Raw genomic sequence first — 26,154 nt, 5'->3', positions numbered from 1 at the left:
TAGCGCATTTTTTTCGTACTCGACACAAGCATAGCCAACACGTTTAAAGGCGGAACTATATAATACAAAAAATGTTTCCGCACGAACCAAAAAAGGGAGCGTCCAGCAGCCTGACAGCGCCAGCTTTTGAAGTGGGAGCTTGAAGTCGAAATGCCGTAAGCAGTTATGTTATATACGTTTAAGTATCGTTTAAATGTTTATAACATATTTGCTGTTCAAGCATACACTCTCTGCCCCATGGAAATACAATAAAAAAGGCTAATATAACATAAGCAACTACGAGCTTGTAGGGGTATAATAACATAAGCAACTACAAGCTTGTAGGGGCATAATAACATTGTTGGCACACTATCTATGTCTTTTTTTCTCAGAGTAGTTGTAACTTGTAACTGACCTATGTCTCACTGTTTTGCAGTCTACGGATGGAAAACACACCATGTAAGCAGATTATTTCGTAGTATTTACCTTTGCGTTACATTACTTACAGCTGATAAAACTATTGTGTTTTGTTTTCTGAAAGCCTCCAGCCTCCAAAATGCCAGTCCCAAAGAGGAGGAGTCATCTACAGGCGAAAGGAAATACTTCCTCTGGAGCAGGTTATGTTTATTTTTTAAGATTAAGATTAATAACAATATGTCTTTGTGACTTTGACACTTTTGTATTAGATTCAGTTCTTATTTAAAAGCGCTGGAAAATTGACAAAATGACTAATAAAATATGCCCAAATATACTGTAATTCGTTATATATTGTTATGTGTAGGGCTGCCTCAGTATGGCAATAATAGTAACAGAAATACTGTTGTGCTTCTTCCACAGCCAAGTCCAAATCCTCCAAACTCGACAAAGCTCCACAGACTGATGAAGAAAAGTGAGTTCTACTCAGATAATTATCTGTACACGGATCGATGTAACATTGTGTCATGAAAAATACACACTCACACACACACACAAATCAGTGTTAAAGAGAACGTCCTTTTATTAGTTGCCATATTTCAATTGCCGCACTTTCCTGATGGTCATGATGACGTATCAGGATTTAATGACAGGAGACACGGAACGATGGAGATTCATCATTGGCCAAATTATCTGTGATTTACATAGCACTAAAAATAGTTGTATAAGAGTCACTTAATACAAGAACCATTTCCTTAGCCTTGGCTGACATTTTGTGTCTGGCCCATCCATCAAGACGAGCGTTAGTTTTTTAATTTTATGCCTCTGCCACCGAAACAGCCACGTTTATGATACATTCATAACACTCGCTTTATTACGCCAAACGATACCACTGGAAGCATGTCTGTATTTTAAGACAAAGAAGAGGAATCGTGGCCTTGACAGCTTAATGACGTGACTTGATCAAGAGTATGATAAATTTATTACCAAGCTATCAATCCGAAATGTCCATATCATCTTTCATATTTGATACAACAAGTTATTCATTCTAACTGATGTGTCGGCTTTGGCTTCTTAGGAGAATGGACTTGGATCCAAACTTGAAAACTCGATGAGTGCATTCATCACGGCCAGGAAAGAGCTGGAGGAAGTTTTGGTGAGAATATCTTTTCCTTTTGACCCTGTGAAATAGGCGGAAATGTCTTTACTATCATCACATCATTGAGACTGAGAGATTAGAGCCATTACACTGAACTGAATATTCACGTTCAGACATGGCTACTCCATTTCCTACATGGTTCTGGATATATCCCGACGTATGTGTTTTAATTAGTCAGCAGGGGGCAGTAGTGAACAAGGACGCCCCCTTTCATACGTGCTGCTGACCTGAAGTCTGAGCTGCTAAGACACAGAGCCCTGGGTAAGTGACTGTTCTGTAATGTATGAGCATGTGAGGACAATGGTCTAATCTCATGTCTTTCAGCTTCGAAAGTAAATCATCTTTAAAGGAGAACACGAGGAAACCCTGTTGAGGTAAAATAAATATATGCAATGTATTTTTAGGAAAAGTTAAACCACCACCTCAATGAAATGGTCCAAATATCCACAAATAGAAAATACTGATCAATTATTTGGATCACTTCTAAAGAGGAAATTATCTTTATTTGGTGTAATTTCGATGATGCCCTTCCTTTGGTGTTTGCTGATGCTTTGGTCACAGTATTTGTCTCTGGCAGCCACCAAGTGAACATTCAGTGTGGTAGAAACCTTATCTTTGACTGTACAAGAATCTACAAAAAACAACAACCCATTTTTGTCCCAATTGTTTTGTTGATAGGGAGGGGGCGTGAAAACGAATGTGGTCACAAGCTTTTATAGCTTTGTCAAGGTCTTCAACATCTGCTAACACTTCCCGCTGTAAATCTATTCTCCCTGGGCCATCATGTCCATTTCACATCATCGCCATCAATGAACGCTTTCAGACAATTGTGTTCTTTGCGACCTTTGGAAAAGAAACATTTTGTTATGGCTACACAAACAACCTGATGAGTGGATTTCCTAGGGAGAGAATTAATGTAATTATTTTAGGCACATTTTCTGCCTGCAGCAAAGCAATTCTTGTGATCCAATCACACAATGGAGACTTGTGGAAAATGAATGGACCGGATTGTCAGAAGGGGAGCTTGTTTTTCGATAAGGTTGTTAGAAATTATTTTAATTGGTTCCAGTGAGAGAGCTGGACATACATGATGCTTTGTGGATGCACGCCTCAGGAATGTCACATTTTTGTCACATGGCAGATCTGTGAAATTTATCAGTTGTGTATGAACCTCCTTACAACAACAGAGCTCACAATGTCAGCTCTGATCGCAGTGGGAGAGAATGGGCTCTCTATGTGTACTGGGACACACATTTTAAGTAAACAAACTGTTATTCAAAGCTACTGAAGAGTTCTGCCCTATATCTGCCAGGAGTGTGAAATCTAGACAGACGAGGGTGGTAGTTTTGTGCATGATCTCCTTCTAGTGTAAAATGTTTGTTTACATGCGAAGCTATGGCCTTAAGCATTGGTTCCATTATCCAGATATTGTCTGAGGGCGGCTGGGACTGTTGTTGCCCAATGGAGACAGTCTGATCATGTCATGGCATTACATGAGTTACTACATGGAGCTACAAGATTCGGACGAAGTAACGTATAGCACACACTCCACAGAATAAACCGTGGAATAATCACTGCTGTTCCCCCAAATGTTTGTCTTTGGGTTTGGCTTGCCATTTACTTTATCAACTTATTTTCACCAAACTATCATAATGCTTATCATAATGCTTACTGCCTTATCAAAGATGAACAAAAGTTTCAGTAAGCAGTCTGGAGGAGTCACTTCTGTTGTGCAATCAGACTTGGGGCAGGTATAAATCCCCTGGAGTCCAGTCACCGCATTACAAATTCCCCCAGCGTCTGTATGTGCTGATGACTACAAAATTGAAAAAGAAAGGCCCCAATAATTCTGAGGCAAGTTTCCCTGAGCAGTAGGTATTGATTATTTGTGTGTGGTGAGAGATTTGGAAAATTCAATTAAAGAAGTTGTGCAAAGGATTCATAAATTCAGCCTTTCCGAGCCGTACCGAGACACGGTTATGTTCTAAATCAATGCTGCACTTCACAATATATTTTCTTAGGAACATAAAAATAAATAACATTTAAACAGTTCTGCTTACCACGGAAACAAATTTTATTTTCTATAAAGCCTTTTAGTAACAGCCAAGCACTGACTTTAGCACATCTGCGGACGGGAATGTATTTTATAGCGATTTTCCCCATAATAAAATCCCCTATGATGTGAATTTTTAGATGACAAAATGAGGGGAAAGGGGACGCCTCAGCAGAGTAAAAATTGATCAGGCCGTAGAGGGGAACACATGGGGAAGATTTGTATGTCAGCAGTAATGGGCTGTATTAAAAAGAAGATTCCTTAAGATGCTATAAAAGTTATGGGGTCCGGTGCTGGCCCAGTCTCTGCCACATCAATCCTCCCCGAGCACACGGACAGATGCCACCTGCCCGCCCGCAGTTTTTATGCTTTCTGATTGAACTCACGCTTGCAATTAAATGGGGGAGTTGTATATTAGGCTGTTTTTATCCAACTGAAGACGGTGGCCTTCGATCGGCGCTGTGGTTTGCAGAGTATGCAGTCTTTTCAGACGAGATATTTGATTTACCGAATGTCATTTAGTTTCATTTCGACATGTACTTTCTTTATCACTAAAACACTTACCAGATCAACTATTGATTTCAAAACAGTGATTATATGTTCCTATTTAAATTTTAATTATTGTTGACATTTGATAAAGTTATTTTGTTTGCTTCTGTTATCCAGATAAGGATGCTCCAAATAACTCTTATCGGCCACTGTAAGTAATTCACTTTATGAGATGCTTACAATCAAGTTGACAGATGTGTTGTACATCTTAAACAGAGGTTTTCTGTAAACTTTCTTCTTTGTGAATATTGTATCTCACAGTGGCTGTATGTTCTATTGCCTGATGCCAGTGGGGTTAAAATCATGTTTTCCTCTCCCTTGTTCCCAGGTTTCTCTCGGCGAGGCATCTCAGCGGCTGACAGCTAATGGAATTGCTCTTCACCTCTTGTGTAGCGCAGAGCGTATGATCCCGTAGAGCCATGGCAGGAGATGAATGTGGAATATGTGCTGTCAGTTTGAGGCGGAGGTGTCTGTGAAGGCGTCATTCATCTGCTGGAGATGGGGCTGGAACAGTAGCAGCCAATCCTCCAGTGTGTTCGACTCTGTCTACCTGCCTGAGCTGCAGGCTGCCAGCTGACAAATGTTGGTTCTACATTAACCGCAATGCTGCTACGCTGTGCAAATAATATTCTTAGGATGGCAACACTCACTCTGTTTAAAAGCTAAAAGTATGCCATCCTCCCCACCTGTGTAGCTTAACACCTTTAGAAAAGTAAATGTTGGGGTGGAGAGGGTGTCTTACACAACACAGTAGTCTCTTTATTTGGCAGCGCCTGGGAAGGCCGAGGCCTCTCCCTGCCCGAGCCGACCCAAGCAACAGCTGTGTTCACAGCAACATTTCCTATTTCTGCCTAAGGTGGATCGCGTAGCTCTCACTTTATCACCCTTAGAGGCCACGTGAAGGACAAAGCCACTCTACCCATAAACAAAACTAATGTTTTGATTCAAGTCCCTCTGGTGATTGATAAAAATCTATTCTTTGAGGGCGGCTGTTATAAACCATCATCTCTCACCCAGACTCAACACTATCTGCTTCTAGCTACAACTGTTACTGCTTCACACAACCACAGAAGTAATCTCGCAAATGATTGATTTGGGATTCCTTGGCAAGTTTATGCCCATAGCACATGTTACCTAGTCACAGCGTAGTAAATACATGCTAATTACTCTGTTTCTTGTAACTGAATTATGGGAGACAAATTAAATGTGCCACTAAATTAATAAACATTATCTGAATCTTTGTTTTTATGTGTTCTAAATGCGATTGTTAGAAGAATATCGCCATGATTGTTAAATTGTTCACAACTTCTAATTCTAAATGAGCTGCAAAGTCATAAATAAATGTATACACGACTGACAGCACAGCCTGCTTTGTCCTGGCATTTGTGTCCCATTGCAGCAACAGTTAACATAGATTTTAAACTCCTATTTGTCCCTATGGAGCTTTATTGGCCACTGGCCCAGGGCCTCAGATGCACAAGCAACTCTCAATGACCTGATAACATTTATAGTTGTAATGGATTTTTTTAATGCCTGTCATTAACTGGTAGAAAGAGCGGAGAAAGAAATTGGTTGTGCCCCTTTCTGTGGTATTTCACGTTTATAGCGATATGTTGAGATGTGTCACCTTCCATCATCTCCTTTAAAGGCCTGTCCCGTCACAGCCTTTGTTTGAAACGCACACGTCTTATGTGCACAACTCTTGTAGCACCTACGAGCCCTAATGAATATTTAATGGCACAGAGTAAAATCCCAAAGATATAATTTCTGTCCAATTATTGGCTCTGTCTAAGCCATGCAGTAAAGTATGATTTAGTGTGATGCTTTGTAAATGTAGACAGTTTATGTACGAAACCGGCTTCAACTCATTAAGTGTGAGGCAGTAAATGGATCCTCGTTTTCTGATAATGTTCTTTATTTTATTTATACAAAAAAAAGTTTGTACAAAAATTACATTAGAAAAAACGTTCACTATGTAAACCTGAGTACAAGACATTTCCCATCACATGCTACAAAAAATAGGCGCTATTCCTTTTCAGTATTGATGCTTGGTTTTAAATGGCCAGCAATATCAATTAATTTTCAAATCTGTAGTTCCCGCCAGAGCTTTATGTGGTCGTAGGGTTGGTTCAAAACTATCTGGAGAAAGTAACATATCTCACATCAATGGTAGGAAAAGACTGTTTTGAAACCAAAACACTTAAATTGCTGCCGTTTTGGCAGTGGGGTAAATATACTTGTATGTATACTCCACACAGCAGATTGCATATTTGGTCCAAGTTATCAAGTGATGGAATTCCAGCCAACAATGAACGTCGACATCTGGCATAAAACATGATTATGGTGACCAGATGTCCCAGTTTTGTCTGTCCCATGTCCCATTAGATTTCTCCAAAACTATTGATTTGTTCCAGGCTGTTGATCCAGTTTATCACCAGTGCCAGAAGCAGCAGTTTTTACTTGAAACTTACTGACTTTTGGCCATGTGTGCATCAAACACAAGGCTTCCATAGAGAATGAACCAATAAAAAAGCTTAAAAGTCTATGGTCCGTTTGATTAACATTACAATTTTATCATTCAACCTAGGGTGCGAAGTCACTTTTAGCTCCCGCCACAAATTCCCATTGCGTCCTGGACTCTGAAAATCTGGTCACCCTTAACATGATTGCCACGTAACATTTGCAACACGTCCCAGGCTGAAGAATCACTTCAGTTGATCTTCTTTTGGCTCTTCTTGCCGGGTGGCTCGGTTAACTGGACGATATTTAAATACACGAACGTGCCCAGAAAATGGACAAAGGAAAACGTAGAGATGAGCACAGGAAACAGGTCAGGCAGATGTGGCGGAGGAGACACTGCTACGCTTGCGATGTTTAGAGCAGCCATTGCCAGGATGCTGACGTAGAACTGTAACAGACAAAAATAGGTAATAGTTAGTAAAAGCATGGGCAAAAGTCTGGAACCGGAGCGAGTTTCAGGGTGAGCTAAACTGCTGATGCTCCAGTGTGCCAAGATTAAGTTCATTATCTTCATAAAGTACAAAATACTATAAGCAATTTATTGTGATGAAGATTGAAATAGTCCACTGTCAGCAATTTGAAGCTTGAATACTTCCTGGACAAGCAGCGTAGTAAGTTTTAATTTGGCCAGATAAACCAACAGTGGCATCATGTGGTCACGTTTTTATTCAAAGTTAAAATTAAAAGACTCCTCCTTGTAGGTAATTCCCTTCTTGTTCCTTACGACCCGAGATCTGATTTGTGCATCTGTTTGAGCGTCCTGATCCGCAGTTAAGCCGGTGATGGAAGAAACACACTCTCCCACCCTGCTTTCCCAAATCCATGAAACCCTATCGCCGTCATCAGCGCTCGCTATTTATGCTGCTTGAGTAAATAAATATATCTAGGCGAACCTGCGTTAATGACACAAGCTATAAAAAGACACCTTCTCTTAATCTCCGACACCCTACCAGTGCCCCTGTCGCCGCGGGCCAAGCCGTGCAGCTACTTCAGACACTGTGGAAACTTAAATAAGTGATAAATAATTCTTTGGCTGGCAGCGGCTCTCATCCCCGGACAGCTTACACAGCTTACAGTGGCACATGATCTTTATTTATACAGTTGGATGCACCAGCTCACATGTTTGCAATTTTGAAGTATCGGCCACCTGGGAATGTATAATCGGCACCCTTCCTAATGCATGTGTGTCAGATGCACACCATTAAGAGCAGAAACGTCCATATGTGCCTCAAGCAACTGTGTTTTTTTTTATTGTACCTGGTTTACTGTCAATGTATTTGTACCGCAGTTACTTAGCCTATTTATATGAAACGAACACTGCTGTAAAATTCAATGTCAACAAAAATGAACTAAGAGGTTTTTTTTCACCATAGTATTAAAAAGTGGAGGCATTACTGGTTATTCAAAGATAAGTGCGATTGTTGTCACATGAAGAGATTTTAAATTGAGGGTATAATGCATGTTTAAAGTGCTTTATTTGTCGTTATACAATAATTGTAAAATGATTTTTTTTCCCCTGCATTTGACCCATCCTTCGATTCCGCTGGGGAAAGCCATAAAGTGCAGTGCCCGGACATGGCTGTAGCATTCACCTTCTGTGCATGTTTTTGGTGATGGGGGAAACCGGAGCACGTTAACAGAAACCAAGAGCGCTAACCACTCAGCCACTGTGGCACCACGGCCTTTTAAACACACCTAATTCACCATCTTACACTTCAAAAATGCTATATTGATCTAAATATTATATTAATAAGAATAATACAGCGGATTTTCTCTTTGGTCATTTCTTTCGAGTACTGTGAATCATGCAGATGATGTCACACCATGGCCACAGAAGCCAATTTTGCCATTAATTGTTCGGCCAATCGGTCCTATTTAGAATGGAAATGATGCAGGTGCATGCCCTTTACAGGCCGCTGCCATCCATCTGAGATTATGACATCAACCTCTAACCTTTAAACACCCACCTTCCATCTTACAGCACAGCCCAGATCGAGCTTTGGCAGGAAGAAGAGTATCTTGCGGTAGGCTCCCATCCTCAGCTCCTCCTCTGTGCAGTGCTTCAGTGGAGACAGCAGGTACATGCTGAAGTAGAAGAAGGCCAGCGAGGTCACAGCGTAGGGCACCAGGAGGCCGTCTTTCAACAACAGCGGCAGCATGCTATTGCGAAGGGCAAAGACATAGACAGTGATTTACTTTTATGAAGCATATAGGACATTATCCTAAAGCTCAGCGTTGTGTTTATAGAGGGAAGCGGGACGTTAAATCACATAGCTCTTTATCCAGCAGGCCGCACATAAGTTGCCCGTCCCCTGGAGAGAGATGACTCCTGACACTCACGCCAAGCTTATCTTTACTTTAGCAGCGGGGCATGGGCAAGAACAACAGTTGACTCATATTAAATCGCACGTCGCCCCGGCTTGTGAAAACCAATACACACTCAACAAACCAATTTGGATTGTAACGCCAACAAGGAAGCTCTATTCACAAGACAAATGTTTGGCATTGTAAAAATACATACTTCTCCACTTTTCGCACACTAGCCTCTTTCCTCTTCCCCGACTGCTTGTGCCTGTGTACGCGTCCAACCAATTACGCTAACAAAAGAGGTACTTTTTACAATTTTGTGTAGGTTGTAGACAATGTGTAGTTTACTCTAGACAGTACAGGGGGACACAAGCAAAGCTCCTGTTCCAACTCGCTGCACACTTAGGCAGCAGGCATGCCGACTATGCCACGTAATCCCCACATATCCTTATACTAAACCACACGCACAACAATTAGTGCTGCCGGAAGAAGCCAACAACAGCTGCTGAAAGTTAGATGGGGCATTTGCAGCACTCCTGGTCTTTTCCATTCATAGTTCTTGCATGGGCTGTTGTAGCAAATAGATTTGGCTTTCCAAAGATCATTGTTATCGAGGCATTTTATGTTTGATGGTAGCAGAGCGGAGAAAGCGGTACATAAAATGACAATGCAAGGACAGACTTAGGCCTAGGATACTGAAAGTATGTGGCATTTGCCAAACTTTATCGCTCGGAAACAGTATCTTTTTATGCTGAATGTTTGACCTTCTTTGGCATTTCAAAGGGGCCGTTATGCTTTTATTTACTTTCTAAACCAATCTGTGTCACTGTTCAGATGCTACTGCATAATTAACATTTTTAAAAGCAAAAGCATTTCTATTGTGATGCAATTTCACTTAAATATTTTGAAATAGTCTATATTTTGCCATCAATGAGAACAGAGGGCGTCCTCAATGACCAGTACTACCTTGAGTGGGGATACAAATGGTAGGTGGAGATAAGAACAACAATCCAGTTATTAAACTATACCATGTGACATGATGTTGTTATCTGACAAAATATACTTTATGTTCATTTACAGTCATTAGAGGCAGAGACAACTTATTTTGTTTGTGCTTGCTAGAAATATTTTCGTCATGGTTTAGCCCTTGATTTTAGCTTTGTTTAGGCCTAAAATGTCTGTACCTGAATGTTGAAATCTGAAGGAACCAAATGGCGATCAGAGGAAGGTCACTCAGTAGAAGGCAGGCCGGCCTGAAAGAACACGTAGAAGATTAGTATAAACTTGACGAAAGACACTTATTAAGTACCATTAAATATAATTTGATCTACGACAGGAAAATAACCCATGGAAGGTCAACGCAGGATATAACTATAATGCGGGTATAATAATAAAGCTTACGGAGCTAATAGGGCACCCGTATTATGAGATTATTGATGGTTCACCGACAGGACAGTCCACATTGTTCCATTTCATATGACAATAGTGTATCTGCCTTTTGTTTCATGTGACACATATAGTGTGATGACAGCTCACCTCAAAATCCTGGACTTTAAGGATGAATGTTTCTCTCTATGCTCTACTGGCTAATAATAAATCACATAATCCAATGTTTGAAGCAGAAAGTATTTTACATGACATGCGTAATCCTTGCTGTAGCAGGTTTTGGATTACTAGGCATGTAAGCAGGATCTGGTCAAACTTTTGAAAAGTTTAGAAAAGTTTTGAGAATAAATAGTGACGCGAACATTATTTGATCTTTTTTGGGAGTACCACTTACAGTCCCTGCCTGGTTTTCAATATCTAAAATAGTCTCAATACAACCTGGAATAATGCTTATGTCCTGTCGCGGAGCTGCTTCAGGGATAGTCATCACTAGTCTTACGCTGGTGTCCGATGGGGGCAGTTTCCGGGAGTCCCTGAGCTCATTGTCACGGCCTGTGCCATCGGCGATCCTGTTACAGCCCAATAATTGATCCTGCACAAACAACGGCCCGAGCTGCTGCCTGTCGCTCTGCCTTAATCCCTCGACATGCATTACAGATAGATTCACAGGGACAGGTGGGACATAGAACTCAATAGTTAATAAGGCAACAAACTACTCTAATCTAGATTAATAAATGGGATGTGGTCTGGAAACCTGATCCCTTCTTATCATATCTATCTCAGATTTGAAATGTTAAAGTGGACATAGTATTGGGTTTTAAAAAGACACATAATAAGTAAGGAGTACTCTTTTCAGCATCTTGTGTCGTGCTTGGAGGGCCTTTTATTAGCAGCAGGGGGAATTAACTATGGTAAAAAAAACAAGATACAGGCCTGCTTTTTTGTTGTTTGTGACATGCTAACAAATCAATGGCATCAGGATGAATGCAGTTGGAGTGCAGAAAGGCTAAGAACATGTCCAGTGATGGTTGTGAACTTTGGAAAATGTTTGTGGTTTACAGAGAGAACCAGATGTTTACCTACACTTTATAAAAAGATACATTTGCATTTTTTTGTTACTGTCTGACATGAAACCAGAATTGGCGTTTAATGTTCTAGGTCAATTAGAATTTTTGTCAAATACCAGAAGAATGAAAGATAGAATTTTCTACACATTATTTCATTACTTTTTACAAAACCAAAAGTGTACATACATTTGGTAGCATTGCCTTTAAACAGTATAACTTGGGTGAAACATTTTGATATCCTTCCACAAGCTAACCGCAGCGCCACCGTGCTTTAACTTTCCTGGCTGATGTCTTGAGATGTTGCACCAATATTTCCACATAGTGTTCTTTCTTCATGATGTCATCTATTTTGTGAAGTGCACCAGTCTCTCCCACAGCAAAACAACCCCACAGCATGATGCTGCCACCCCCGTATTTGACACTTTTTCCTCCATCATTGTCTGAACCAATGAACCTGAACCTACAAGAGTCTTGAAATTGCACCCAAGGATGAACCAGACTTGTGCTTCCAAGGTCATGACATCGTCAACTGGGCTTTCCTAAATAGTTTAAAGGTATAGTAATCTTTTGTTTTTGTAAAAAGTAATGCAAAATGGTGTAGAAAATTCTATCTCTAATTCTTTTGGAATTTGACAAATACATTTTTTTTTTAATTGTAATTGACCTAAGATAAATAAAAGTTAATTCTGGTTTCATGTCAGGCAGTGAGAAAAAAATGCAAATGTGTCTTTTTATGAAGTGTATGTAAACAAATGGTTCCCGCTGTATATATTGGGTAAGAAATTAGGCAGGAAATAGAGACGAGAGCGCTCTCGGTTATAGGAGAAACAAATCGATTGAACATTATCACTGAAAGTGAGTGAAGCAAAATACTACTGCGGGTACGTTTTTGATGAGGGAACTGTGCCACTGTCACTGTACCACTTGTTCACAATGTTCAAAGTGCAACGTACATCCACCATGTCTGTCAATTTAACACATAAAACCATAACAAGTGAAAACTAAGTGTACTTACAATGAGGCCAACAGGATGGACTTTTCGTGGACTTGATAGGAAAATAGAAAAAATGCCAGGGACGAATTGACCTAAAGGGATACATAATATATTTTTCACAACTGTTATTTTAGTTATATTATATTAAAACATTAACTATAAATACTGGTCTGGTCAGTACTTACCAAAGCCAGTTTGAACTGCCAAAAGGTGGGTTTGGTCAAAAGACGGACAGAAGACGGCAGAACAGCCAGGACAGTGCACGCCAAACTGTGCAACAACAGTAACAAGAAATGAAATTACCACAATTCACCACTGTCATAAGCTTGAGTTTGAAAAAATCCCCAATGGGAAATTAAGTTACCGCAGCATAAAAGATTATTACACAGCCTATGACGTGCCGAGTTTAAAATCAATTAGGAGGCAATATGAACGAGGGCCTTAAGCACATATTTTCAAGCTTACAAACACATCTTTCTGTTGTTTTGACTGAGCAAACACGCCGACATATCAAGCTAAGATTTATTCACAATCAGATAAGCTCACATTTAACTATGGAGTTTGCAGCCGTGATAAGAATGCTTCCAGGGCTGGCAAAAGAATGGCCGAATCCCACAGCCCGTGTGGGGGTTCAGCTGCATTATTTTAACCCTTCATTGTCACCTGCTGAGGGCAGTGGCACCGGAAGAGCCTGACAATGTGTCAGCACCAGTATGTGTACATGCGCTGAGAGGTCAGGCGCTGAGCTAAAGGCCAACAATGTGTTTGTCCCGCGATTTGTGTGGGTAAGATTTGGACAGCTGTATTTAAAATCTCATAGTCGTCTAGAGTAAGCACCACACAACATTAACCAATGTTTCATGGGTTGAGCAGGTTTTGTGATCTGATCATCAACGGCAGACCTTTAGTCAACCTAAGTGCTCCAAATTAAAATGGTTATTCATATTGTATAAAGCTTCCTTTGAGCAAACCATAGCACTTTACTTTACAGTCACTAAATTACCAACCATGTTTACACTGGATTAGGGCGGAATGAGGATTAATCATATTATTACTAGGATATACAATGAGTGCGTGCTGTTTATGCATTATCACCATAGTTACCATGTTATTACACTTTCTGGTATCTCGCCTTTCCATCCTATTACCATGCGATATATGGTAATAGGATGGAAAATAGGTTGTACAGTTTATGACTCTTCCCGTCTTCTCTTCATTTTGATTTAGTTTGTTATCTCTTGGCAAATATATCAACAGATTTAATTCTTATGAAGTCTGTTTTGGTTAGTCTTCAGCAACAAAACTATTACGTTGACAAAAACACTGTCGTCAATGGAATCCAGTGTTATCCTTGGTCTTAGGAGTCTGGCTGAAACGTGTCAATCCTGTGAGCGCCGCGCTCCTAAATTTAGAGGGGTGGGTCATTTAAGCAGGCCCCACCATGATACAACTGGTCTCTCAACCCCATCCGCCAGCTTTACATCAAATAAAGGACTTCCTCGTGTCTGAATGGGCCGTATGCCGAGCGCTCACTGCAAATGTAATTTTCTGCAATTCAAGTCGGATGTCTACCATCACTGCTTTAATTGGATAATTATCAAATGTCAAAATTATAGCAAGGGGCATTTTGAATCTAGCTTATTACTTCAGTGCTAGATGTTTCTAATTGAATAGCCAAAGAGGGAATATGTCTGGAATTCAAGAGGCCAAAGAGTCATGGTGAGCTTCCAAGGATTATAAGAAATGGCGTTGTCCGATTGTGCCAATAAAACACAGATGCAACTTTCACAAATCAAACAACAAGCCCGTGTCAATGAGGTCTTATGCTCATCCTGTAGTTTACACTTCTACGAACATGTTCTGAAATGCTTCCTGTATCAAGTTCAGCAGGTCATAATTCAATGTTCTTTCAAGTTACGTTACGTGAATGCTCCTGGCTGTGTTTAAAATGTGCACTGTGACATGAATCTTGGTCTTAAAACATAAGTAAATGTAATCGCAACACTTATCTGAAAGGTCGCTATTAAAAAAAGCCATGCAGTCGTAAAAAGACTATTTTAATGATCCTTTGATGGAATGTATTTTGCAAACGCTGTTGTGTGTGGCACAAGCTCAGTTTCATCCTCGGGCTACTTGTGTCAACTTAGTTCCAAAAACAGCCGTGACTTCGCGTTTAGAAGTCCCTCACAAGACACTTCCTAAAGCTATGGTGTGATTTCCTTGGACTGGATCACACAGCATCTATTCCCCTTGGGCCTGCTTCGTTTTCCCAAGAAATGCACCAAGTGTAAAGAGTGGGGGCAGCCAGCCGGGAGACCCCACCACCACACGAGCGAGATTGATTAGAGACAGAGGAGAGAGGGATTACCTGAGGTAGAACTGGGAGTCACTGGACAGAATGCTCCTGATCTTTATCAAGATGTTCAGGCTGCACCATGTGTTGGCCACTTTATCCTGCACACACACAATATACACTTACAAATGTCACGACTTTCCATGTGATTATTCATTGAGATAATGTAGATTTTTTTTTTCTAGTCACATACTTACAAGATGTTGTCTCTCTATGCAGATATGACTGCTACACTTCTACAGTCTTAAGTAATTAAAGCGATAAGAATCAGGAGGGGCATCTGACTCAAGATTAGGGCCTGACTTATCTCAATATTCATAATAATATTGAGATAAGTCATATTATATTCATATGAATGGTGTGTTCTGTCAGAGCATTGTGGAGTATTGCAGAGTTAAACTTCCTTAACGTTGAAAATTTGAATTTAAAATGAATGTATGAATGTTTGCACAACCAAGCACCTGATTCTCAGCCGGCTCATAGTCCCACTTCAATCTGTGGCTCCATCACACGGGGAGCTGCTCATGGAAATGTGGAAAAGTGCCCCTTAGAAAAAAGACCTTTGGACAGTTGGCCTTTACTGTCCAGGCGCTAAACTAAAGTGTGTTTTAAAAAGAGACAATAACTGCAATAATTTTTCGATTGCACTCAAATGCACTTCCTTTGTGTAATGTCATAATTAATGTTGCTGTAAATGTATTTTCTGTGTGCATTTGAAAAGCCCTTCAGGGGCAGACATTGCAAATTAGCCCTGGTTTTAAATATTGTGGTGCAGTACATGTTGACTGTTCACTCTTCTCCCTATTAAATGAAAAAAAAAAAAACATAAATAAGGAGTTCATAAGGCCATTATAATTGGTTTTATTTTATAGAAAATATCAGCTTTGGATCTTTTAAATGGGCAGTAGTTTGAGCATTACAATGCAAAAAACTTTTTTTTAAACTATATACAAAGATGAGTGATACCAGATAGAGACAAGTTTTAGTATTATTTTAGTATTGTTGTTTAGTATTATACTGATGGCCAGTGTGTATCCTCATCACATATTATGGCTGCTGTAAGGAACAATCTTAAGACATCGTGTGAATGTAATAATACTGTCTGTAAAATTCTACACAATTGAATTGTGAATCTAAGGTTCAAAGGTATAACATGGCAAACTGCTGTCTAATAGATAATACTCTCTGAAAGACTTCTTTTAAAATACTTGGAAAATACCATGCTATACTCAGAACTGTTTAATTAATTAATTATGGCACTTTCTGAGTGTGTGCTTGAGGATGGAAATTAGCCCAAGGCTACAATCTGGTGTGGCTTGTTCGTTAACATGCACTGTCCCAACCAAATAAATCAACCAACCAGCAATCACAGCAATGTGATGTGGTAAAAGAGAAAATAGACATGTCACCTTTCTGTCAATCTGCCCCAGGGCAACTGTGGCCTCAGAAGTAGCTTACCACTGGAATATGACTGAGGGATGTGTGAATAATGTTCCACTTTAGTTAAGTGAAGTAAAGTCTAAGCAAAGTGACTTTGAGAGTCTAAAACCTCACTAAGCGTTGTAAAACCACCAGGAAAATGTGTTGCTTTGTTTAGATGGAGTTTACATTGGCTAAGCCCCAGATTGTTTCTCCAACATCATTTTTCTGGCAGTTTATTGCCACTTTTATTAGATGAAATCTTAGATGAACGGCAAATGACCCACCGCCACCAATTTACTGCGGTGTCAGAAAAAGCGCAAGACTTATTTGTAAACTTGGGGACAGAAGGTCAAGTGTCAGGCCCGAGATGTCTCTGCACACTTAGCACATAGTGACCAACCACAGAGTACGTCTTATTAAGCAGCTGCGGCGAATAAATCACTCTCTGGTGAAGCGCACATCAAGAAGACACTTCATTATTTACTGTCATCTTTATCATTCATCTTTATCATTTCTTTTGCAATAAACAGCGTTCTTTCCATTTCATTTATGTTGGTTTTAAATTAAGGTTGTAAATAACTAAAATCTGATTTGTGATTGATGGTTTGAAAGCGGATGCCAGTGTGAGCTCAGATGCAGAGCTTCAGTTGATTTAGGAGCTTAGACACTTGCGCTGGGATCAGATGATGCTGGGCCCAAGCACTCACCATATCCCCAACCGACAGTTACAAACTTTCTATTATCCTCTCACATGACTTTGGTTACACTACATAAGTCCAGAAACATTGTATAGAAAGGAGAAGAATTGTCCTGTCCAGTTTACTTGCTTTAGAGCAGAAAGCCTATTTCAGACGGCCCATTTTCCCCGCGTGTCCTTCCTACAGCTGCTCCCGGCACAGCTGTGTGTGGATCCCAATGGCAGCCTACTCAGCACTCCAGCCCCTGTGTTGTCTCAGCCTCTATCCCGAGCCTACCTTCTCCCTTTTCTCTTCCCATCTCCAAATAACCACTACGGGAATGTTCTTGGACGTCAACTAAAAGGCAACACATGCACGTAAGGGGAGGAGGAGGGGGGCTATAAGCAAATGCAAAAGGGGAGGGGGGGTATAGAGGAGAGCACCTCACCTATGAACGAGCATGGAATTTCACAGCAAGACGCATTTGGTGCCATTTTTGTGAGCGGGCAGCAACGTGAGACGCCAGAATGCGGCTCGGTGGGTAAACTTACAACTGCTTCCTTCCCACTAACTGCTCGGGCCACCAGTCACAGACCCGCCAGCCTATTTACACCCCTGCCCCCCGGCTCAAATCATCTGCTTACAGTGGGCTGAGGAAGTGTTCATAACTTGTGTTTGTTCCTAGGTTGTCCTGTTGAAATCTGAAATTGAACATGTTCAATCATTACATTTACACAGGCTTATTCAGAGGCTGTGTCTTTGTATCAGGAGCAACAGATACAACTTAACACTAGGGCTGTGCTTTTGGTTTATCGTCAGGTCTACAGCCAATCCTGTGGTCATCGTTTGATTTTTGAAGGGGAAAATGTAGTGGTCTCGGAGTGGAAAGCGTCTGCTACACTGTCTAACGAAACCATATTACCATATTTTCCAGACTATATGTTGCACTTTTTTTCATAGTTTGGCAGGGGGTGAGACTTATACTCAGGTGCGACTTAATTTCACATTTGTTATTTTCACACTGACAGCCGCTAGAGGGCGCTCTAGGCTTGTGTGCCAGCATCTGCTAAGAAAGCGCTTGCTTACTTACCACTGAAAATGTAAAAAACGGTAAAGTATGGAGTGAGCGAGAACCTTGTGAGGCACTGGCAAAAAGCAGGTTATTTTTACTGCGATGAAGAAAACAAAAAAAAGCTAAATGCTAGATGGCCATTGCTAGCGGATTGAGTTTGCAGATGGGAGCTTGAACAACATGCTGCCAGGAGAGGCTTGTCAACGGTGCAGTTACACCTCCATGCCCAGGTAGTTGCTGGTGCGACTTACACTTCGGAGTGACTTATGTTTTTTTTTCTTCTTTATTTTGCATTTTTTGGCTGGTGCAACTTATAGTCCGGAAAATACGGTAGTAAAAGACACATTTGTTTACTTTCAAAGTGAAAAAATAAGAATTGAAAAGTTAGATCAATCTATGAAAATATGTTTTTTTTTGTTTTTGGTATATCGCTCAGTCCTATTTACCACAAATCTAATACAATTTTTAACCAAGGTTTAAAAACAGCACAACCATTGGTGCTACGCAATGACATAGACATTATTTAAAGACGCTTTCAAACCCGGTGTGCATGCACCGGTTCACAGCAAGTCTCTCCAGCTGGCTCGCTGCTGTCGTCAGAGGCGGGTACAGTGTCTCTCGCACCCCGTGTATTATGTTTGCATCATTTAGTTGAACAAATACTGCCACTGTCACATGCCCTGCCTACCCTCGGTCCACTTTCCAATTACTTCTCACATCCACTAGGGCGCTGCTGCCTCTGGGGGGGGGGGGACTTGGGACCAGAACAGTAAGCGAGTTTTGGGATATGAGAGCCCTCTGTCACGTGTTCGCGGACAGAATCAGACACGGTTACTCCACCGCACCGCCTTGAGACATGGGAGCTTTCAACACGGCCGCCTGCGAAAGTGTCTGAAGTTCTTTCCTCACGTCCCACAGCTTTTAATTAATATCGTATTACTGTAAGCTCCGTTCTATCAAGGGCAGTGACTGACAGCTCGGGGCAATGGGGTGTGCGCATGTGCCGGGCCGAGCGGCGGGCGCATACTACACGTCTGTGTCAAAGCGGCGGGCCGGTTACAGACAGCAGTTGTCGGACGTGCTCTGATACGCTTCAAGTATAGGGTCATCGGTCCGTATGGCAAGAGCATGGGGATGCAATGAGGCGCTGAATATACTCGGGCGCTCATAAATTAGTTGGATTTATCTATATCCTCCGCCAGCCCAAACCCCAACACCTCCCCGAGATAGAGCGAAACTGATCTCCTGACCTTTTGCCATTTTATTTCTCTGTTTTCTTTGATCCTGCAAAGTATCCACTTCCAACTGGATAAGCACAGCGAGGATGTTCACCCTGCTGAGACTGGCACTGGCTTTAGGAAACAAGGTCACTGCTTGAGTCTTTATTCATTATTTAAAAGCAAAAAAATAGCTGTAATTTCTCTTTTCTTAAAATATACATTGTAAATTCACATGACAGAATTACTCAAAACTTCGGAAAGATATTATTGCTTGGAATACTTGAAGCAATAAATCCATAACCAAGTTCCTGTTATAATAAAAAGCCTCTTTCTGCTCTATCTCACAGAAAGATCTTGACAAAACAAAAATATCATCACATTAAGTCAAAAGCTTCCAATTGATAAAAGCTTTTAAAGTCATACTGTTGGTCATGCACAAGCCCACGCTCATATTGAATATGATGTGGTCTAATCATACCCCGAGGACAGTGATGATTGTACTAAACAGTTTTGATGGGTCTACACACTCCAAATTGAGAACCGACTGTTCTTTGCGCCTGAAGAGCACCCCCTTACAAATGCCAGGACCAAACAGAAACCCAACGCGCCGACATGCTTGGAATAGGAGGCGCAGATAGCACCCCACAACACAACATAAAATATAGCTTGCAAATATTTCATCATACAAAAAGCTTAAGGCTTATTGAATCAAAATGCCACACATGCTAAACTCAATTTGAGCTGTCAGTGGAATTTGGACTCTCAGGACATCTGATTACTATAATAACAGTCACACCGATTCATATGTTTCACCTCATTTTAAGGCCAAGAGTGTTTTGCACATGTGAGCATCTCTATCTTTTCGCTCATGTTATCCTTGCCCTTTTGTTTTTAAAATAACATTTGAAATGAATGACCTTTCTAAAAGTGCACACTTCTTTGTCGGGACAGTGCCATGAGCCGACCGTCTCTGATGTGACGTCTCCATTCACTAAGATTGTACCTCAAACAGGCCACGAGCCACGGGAAAGATCCGCCTGAGCACCTGCAAGGCCTGGCTGGGGTCGGACAGGAAGGGCAGCCAGCACAGAGCCAGGGTCAGCAGCACAGTCACACCGATTCTCACCAGCAAGAAGAGCCTAGATATAGAAACAAAGAGAACTTTTCTTAAAACACTTAGAACATATCTGCTATTTTTAGCCTATTCCCAGATAGACTACATTAAAGATAAAAAGATATCAGCGACGGTTTAAGGTTTAAGAACTGTTGGCAAAAAGAATTGTAGTTGAAGTTGCAGTTTCATGGTATCAACAGGGATCTTTAATTTATTAGTTTTATTTATAAAGTCTTGAATTGCATTGCTAAAATGTGAGTGCAGGTGCTCTTCAACTCTTCACGTGACATTTTACTACCTAAAACCACCTGGTGCCTTTTTTAAATCTTTTGCCCTGAAGTAGACAATTTCTGGTCGAGACGCCTTATTGTGTCCACGTTTTAGTCAGAGTGTCTGCTTTTTATACAGTACTTCTGACAGACCCAAGTCATCTTAAAGGGATATTTCAGGATTTTTGACATAGGGCCTCATTTCCTAGTTTTCCAGTGTTGATTTCTGGAGATTTTTAAAAAAAATTTTTTTATCTATGCAGTCCCTATATATGAAGAGTTTAGTGGTGCTAGGCAAGTGCTAGGCTAGTGCATGTCTATGATAACTAGTAGCCTGCATTAAAAACAGTCTGACTCAAGCACAGTGCACCTGAGGCAAATCACTTAAAACACCAGACTACCGATATAAATGTTTGTGATGACTGAATAATGTTTGAAATATAACCATTTTGCATTTAAAAGAACTTATATTTGAGCAGCATTAGCTTTCTGGTTGTAAGCTACGCAGCGGCGGAGTGATCTGCTAGGTTACCGGATCTACAGTAGTTTGTTTACCTGTGGCCGGCATTACTACACGTGGAATTCACAAAGGAGCTTTCTACAAATCAGATATGGCAACGTTTGGAGGACGACCCCATGACTTTGAAGAGGTTTTTAATGCAGGCTACTAGTTAGTATACACATGCGCTAGCCTAGCACCACTAAACTCTTCAAATATAAGGACTGCATGAAGTAAAAAATATATATAATATTTCCACACACAAACAACACTCTGGAAAACTAGGAAATGGGGCTCTATGTCAAAAAGCCTGAAATATCCCTTTAAGTATTTCATAAAGGACAATTTTCATTCACTCTATGTTCGATGGTAAACTGCCCTTGGCCACAGCTGCCCTGGGGTAGGCTGATCGGAGTGCAGCTGCCGGTCCCTCCGATCACCACCAACCAGTCACTCCCACAACACTCACCCAAACTACAGGGTATTCCCACTTGGCAAAACCTGACTCGACCCTGCTTAGTTTCATAGATCAGACAAGAGCGATCATGTACTAAGTGGTATACGTATGGCTGTCCACTAATAGGGAGGTGGTTGTTGGAATTGTCAACATGCCTAAATAACTGTTTTTGTCATGAAACAGTAAATATAATGCCAGGGGGGGGGGGGGGAAGAGTCGTCTTCATGCTCTAAATTTGGGGGGTTGACCCTTGTGGCGAGGAATGCAGTGAAAGCAATGCATCAGCTGAAAGTGTTAAGTGTGGGCCAGGGTATCTTGTCAGCTGTATCCATGAAGCTGCTGGTGAAGTTGCACACACAGGCATAGCTGAGGAGTTTGGCCATGGAGAGAGTGTCATCTGGACATACCCTCTCCCCGTCCCTTCTAATCCAGCTCTGCATTTGCTACTAAATGCCCTTGGTACATTGTTACTAGATAAACAGACAGTGGACACACTAGTAACGCCAGCCAATTTGATTACCTCAGTCATTCTGTGGCTCGCCTGAGGACAGGGCGCTCTTCTTTTCTGACATTACATATCTAGGGGGAGCATTCATTTGGCATTTAGGTGCAGAGTGACAAAACACCAAGGCTGGTGGATAATGGATTTTTATAGGCCGGTATAATGATAGTTGAGCAGGAACAATTTGCCACCCGATTAAGGGGGGAGGATATCTTATGACACTTCAACAATCTAAAACTATATTTCAATCTAAACAAGGCCCGACATGAACCTGGGATGAAGTCACAACACAAACCTGACTAAACAGTCAGATGTAAACAGATTGTTTGACTGGTACTATTTCAACATTGTACAAGTGATATCAAAGCCTGCAATGTTAGCATGCATATTAATACAGTATATACAAATAAGTGTCTCTAAACCACATGGATATCAGAATTATTAACACTAATAACATAACAATAACAAATCAAGACATCTTTCACCAAATTTGAGACTCATTCAAATTCAAAGTTCCTGTGGTGTCTAAGTAATACTAGTAGCAGTTGTCGTAGTTTTAAAGTTCCATCTACATTCATTTTCTCCCGCATTATCCGGGGCAGGGTTGAAGTTTTAACGAGTGAATGTTGTAAATCAAACAATACGTCAAAAATTCCCCTTTTTTTGGTAAAAAGCTACAATATCCAAAACAATATACAGTATACATATATATTTTTATATATATATATATTTTTTTATATAAATATAAAACTACTGAGCAACAACTCCGTTAACTACCGATCGTTAACTAGGTACTACCGAAAACTGATACAAAACAATATATGTGGATTTACAATTTTTTTTAGCTGCTAATGCCTGGTGGGTCCTGACACACAAAAGAGTGTTGCTTGTCCCAGCACAAATAAATATGAAAAAATAATGTTTAGGGGTTTCTTTCAAAAAAAAAGAAAAAATTATATTATATTGTATTTTACAGAAGCTCACATTTTTACACAAGCGTATCCCAACAGCTAATGCTTGTTTTTTAGTCCTGTCTTTCAATTGTGTTGTATTGTTTTTGTTAACTTATAGCACTTCGAGATTTGGTGTCAAGTGCATTACAAACAAAAAATATTATTATTATTATTATTATTATTATTATTATTATTATTATTATTCATCCTGGCCTATTGTACATGTTTTTAGTGGTAGGGGAAACCGGAGTACCCGAAGGAAACCTACACGGACAGGGGGAGAACATGCAAACTCCACACAGAAAGGCCCCGTCCAGGTGGGAATCGAACCCGGGACCTTCTAGCTGTAAAGCACTAGGTCTAACCAATGCGCTACTGTGCCACCTATAATTATTATTATAGGGGAGAATATACCAGTAACGTAAAGCAGTTACCATTAATGTACAACACATTGGTAAAAAGATTTTGAAAGCTAGGCCATTGCTGATATATACACTATATATACACTATATCTACAACACTATAGCACCTAAACATAAACACTTCATTGAATATTTTAGAATACAAACTCAATATTAATATAGAACACAAATACAATTAAAATATTACTAACAAACTCACCCTTGCCCCAGTATGCCCTGCTTGAAACACTTTCCCAGCAGGTAGCAGAAGAAGGGCAGCGCATGGTACAGCTCCATCTGTTTGTAGCTCAGAGCCAAGCAGAAGGCCATAGAGCCCAGGGCGTCCCAGCCCAGACCCAGAGCCCACACAGCCCACAAGGCGAGACCCAGGCTAACTCCATTGTACCTGGCACAGTTAAGGTCTCTGAACGTGAACAGGGGGATTCACTAAAGCCATGGTTCTCAAACTGCTTTAGTGAATTGAAAAAGGTGGTGAAAACTCTTCACTCTTATTAAAAAATACTGCACACTGTGTATATAGTATATCTTATTATGGGGTCAAAAAGGATACTGGAAATGTCCATAGTCGATCAGGATCAAGCCTGGGTAAAGCAGAGTGCACAGTAGAATGGAAACCTACATGAAAGAAAACTAAAAATGAAAAAAGGCTTGGTAGTATTTATAAACTAGTATTAAGACACACTAAACACTGTACATCTTAACATTTCACAACAGATGTATCAATATGGCATAGTTGTCCCCCGATGCTATACCTCAAATCCATTTCTGAAATCCTCCACACATTTTAGTGGTTAAAAAGGCAACAAAGAACAACTCTCATCAATATTACACTAGTCAATTCAAGTTCAAATTCACTTGAACTATCTGTTAGGAACTTCATTTGGAGAAAAAAAAACAAAAAAACACCAAAGCAATAAAACATAGCACATTATGTCACCGTCTAATGTCACCTTTTTTCTTGGGGATCCATCAGTGAGGTACAAACAGTACAATACTACAGCAGGCAGATATATCAGCAGGTCTGCCACAAGCACTACAACAAAACAAATACCGTCATTTATATTCGTAAACGTTTAGTAAGATCGTCAACTGCAGTTTGTAAAGACCTGATGCCCTCATGAACAATTTGTGAGCTGGACTCTCATGACCTCTGGATGTGTGAAGCGCAACCCACTCGGGATTTATCCTTTCAGCTCTGTGAAGAAAACAACAACAACATATTATCAGTATGAACATGATCTGATAACCCTAATGTGTCTAATGTTTTATGACACAAGTTATGAAGTCTTACACGTAGGCGCACAAAAGGCTGTGGTAGGCTGTCAGAGGAGGATAGTCGAGCCCCCAGTAGTTTAGGTCGTTGTTAGTTGAGTTGAAGTACCTAACAACAAAAATAATAATGTTGATATTAAAAGAATAGCAGAGTAGTGCAGCCTTTATGCATGGTAAATGGTAAATGGTCTCAACTTATATAGCGCTTTTCCACCTACATTAGGCACTCAAAGCGCTTTACAGCAAGGATCCACTCACCCATTCATACTCTCATTCATACACCAATGTACGCAGACACTGGGGGCAATGTGGGTGAAGTGTCTTGCCCAAGGACACAACGACAATGTGCACTTTCAGGAGGTGGATGCATCTGTGTTAGGAAAGTCAACTGAACTGGAATGATATTTTACATGTTATTGCTACAATCATGTAACACTGACGAGCATAACCTGAATGCATGCACCAGTAGGAGGTCTGTATAGCGAGACAACAACAGAAATGTGATCAACAGAAAAAAATATGTGAAGTAGAAGCCTTGAGCTGACCATTGCTGCAGAGGCAGATTGTAAGTCACTTCTTGCCAGTGTCTTTGAGCTTCATAGTCTCCAAACATTGGAGGTTTTGCTGCACCTGGCGCCAAAATGTCAACATACAATTAATGAATACCTGGATCAGATCGTGCAATGAGTCAAGCACAGATAGCAATTGCAGTCTCTAGTCATACGGTTTCTTTTTACAAAACTTTACTGCAAACTGTTAGCTTTAATCTTTCTTTGCCGTTACAAATTAAATGAAAGACGACGTAACAACATATTTCTTACCCGAATAAGAATTGAATGATACGCCCCATCTCGCGACAGCTCCTAAGAGAACGCATAATGCAACTAAACTCCACGTCTGCATGACTTGAGAGGAGAAAATCGTATATTTTGATGGAAAAACAGGGGCTGAAATTTGCTCAATGAAAATCGTGTGGAATCTGGCTGCACTTCCTGTATGCGTCACGCACAGACACGTCGTAGCGGATTCTGATTGGCTACATCATGTGACGCTGCCCCTGATAGTAAGATGCTTTTCTGACCACGGAAAAGAGGCTTTCTTTACATTTTAGGGAAAAGAGTTCGCATGAAAGAATTTGAAATTGATTTGTAGCTATGCAAGCTATCACAGCGCCTTAGTAGGCTATTTTACATGGATTTACTTTATAAAGAAGATAGAGATAGAGGTCTAGCCTAATTAATGCAACAGTGAAATGAAAGATTACACAGTTCATACTGAATGTAGCAGCAGCGTTTGCTGTCCCCTTGTATACATGTGTGCAGGTTTTACAGCCTCCATCTTGACTCGTGCTCACAATGTAAATCTCAGCCCAGGGGCATACTCTCCCAGTGACCTTTACTTCTGTTCACACCAACGTCTTTGTTCTCAAGGTGGTGCGGATTTGTTGGCTAAGACACGATCCTTGTGGTTCTGGCATCAATTATGCATAAATAA

The 26,154-nt window shown here is 40.6% G+C and overlaps 1 protein-coding gene across 2 annotated transcripts; it reads right to left on the bottom strand.

Moving 5' to 3' along the window:
- Positions 1–6,839: 6,839 nt before the first annotated feature.
- alg6 (ALG6 alpha-1,3-glucosyltransferase) lies at positions 6,840–25,643 on the bottom strand. 2 transcript variants are annotated; one of them, XM_079575375.1, is made up of 14 exons: positions 25,482–25,643; positions 25,206–25,290; positions 24,680–24,769; positions 24,495–24,583; positions 24,339–24,421; positions 23,939–24,003; positions 23,588–23,773; positions 20,176–20,311; positions 14,797–14,882; positions 12,614–12,698; positions 12,450–12,520; positions 10,166–10,234; positions 8,642–8,834; positions 6,840–7,062 (listed from the first exon to the last, which is right to left on the bottom strand). In XM_079575375.1, exons 1-14 carry the CDS (start codon positions 25,561–25,563, stop codon positions 6,865–6,867), a joined length of 1,518 nt encoding a protein of 505 aa, XP_079431501.1. In that variant the 5' UTR covers positions 25,564–25,643; the 3' UTR covers positions 6,840–6,864. The 2 variants fall into 2 exon arrangements, with proteins under 2 accessions (XP_079431501.1, XP_079431502.1); XM_079575376.1 differs by having other exon boundaries at positions 25,206–25,284.
- Positions 25,644–26,154: the final 511 nt, after the last annotated feature.

This window comes from Gobius niger (genome assembly GCF_951799975.1).
Source record: "Gobius niger genome assembly, chromosome: 17".
NCBI classification, from domain to species: Eukaryota; Metazoa; Chordata; class Actinopteri; order Gobiiformes; family Gobiidae; genus Gobius; species Gobius niger.
Note: the sequence above shows the minus strand (reverse complement) of the source record. Positions and strands in the feature narration are given on the sequence as shown.

Excerpts from the sequence above, each read along its gene's own strand:
- alg6 (XM_079575375.1), bottom strand. The coding sequence starts at position 25,563 with ATGCAGACGTGGAGTTTAGTTGCATTATGCGTTCTCTTAGGAGCTGTC. Across the intron at positions 12,699-14,796 it reads GACTCCCAGTTCTACCTCAG|TTTGGCGTGCACTGTCCTGG; the intron begins GTAATCCCTCTC and ends GTTGTTGCACAG. Across the intron at positions 12,521-12,613 it reads GGCAGTTCAAACTGGCTTTG|GTCAATTCGTCCCTGGCATT; the intron begins GTAAGTACTGAC and ends GTATCCCTTTAG.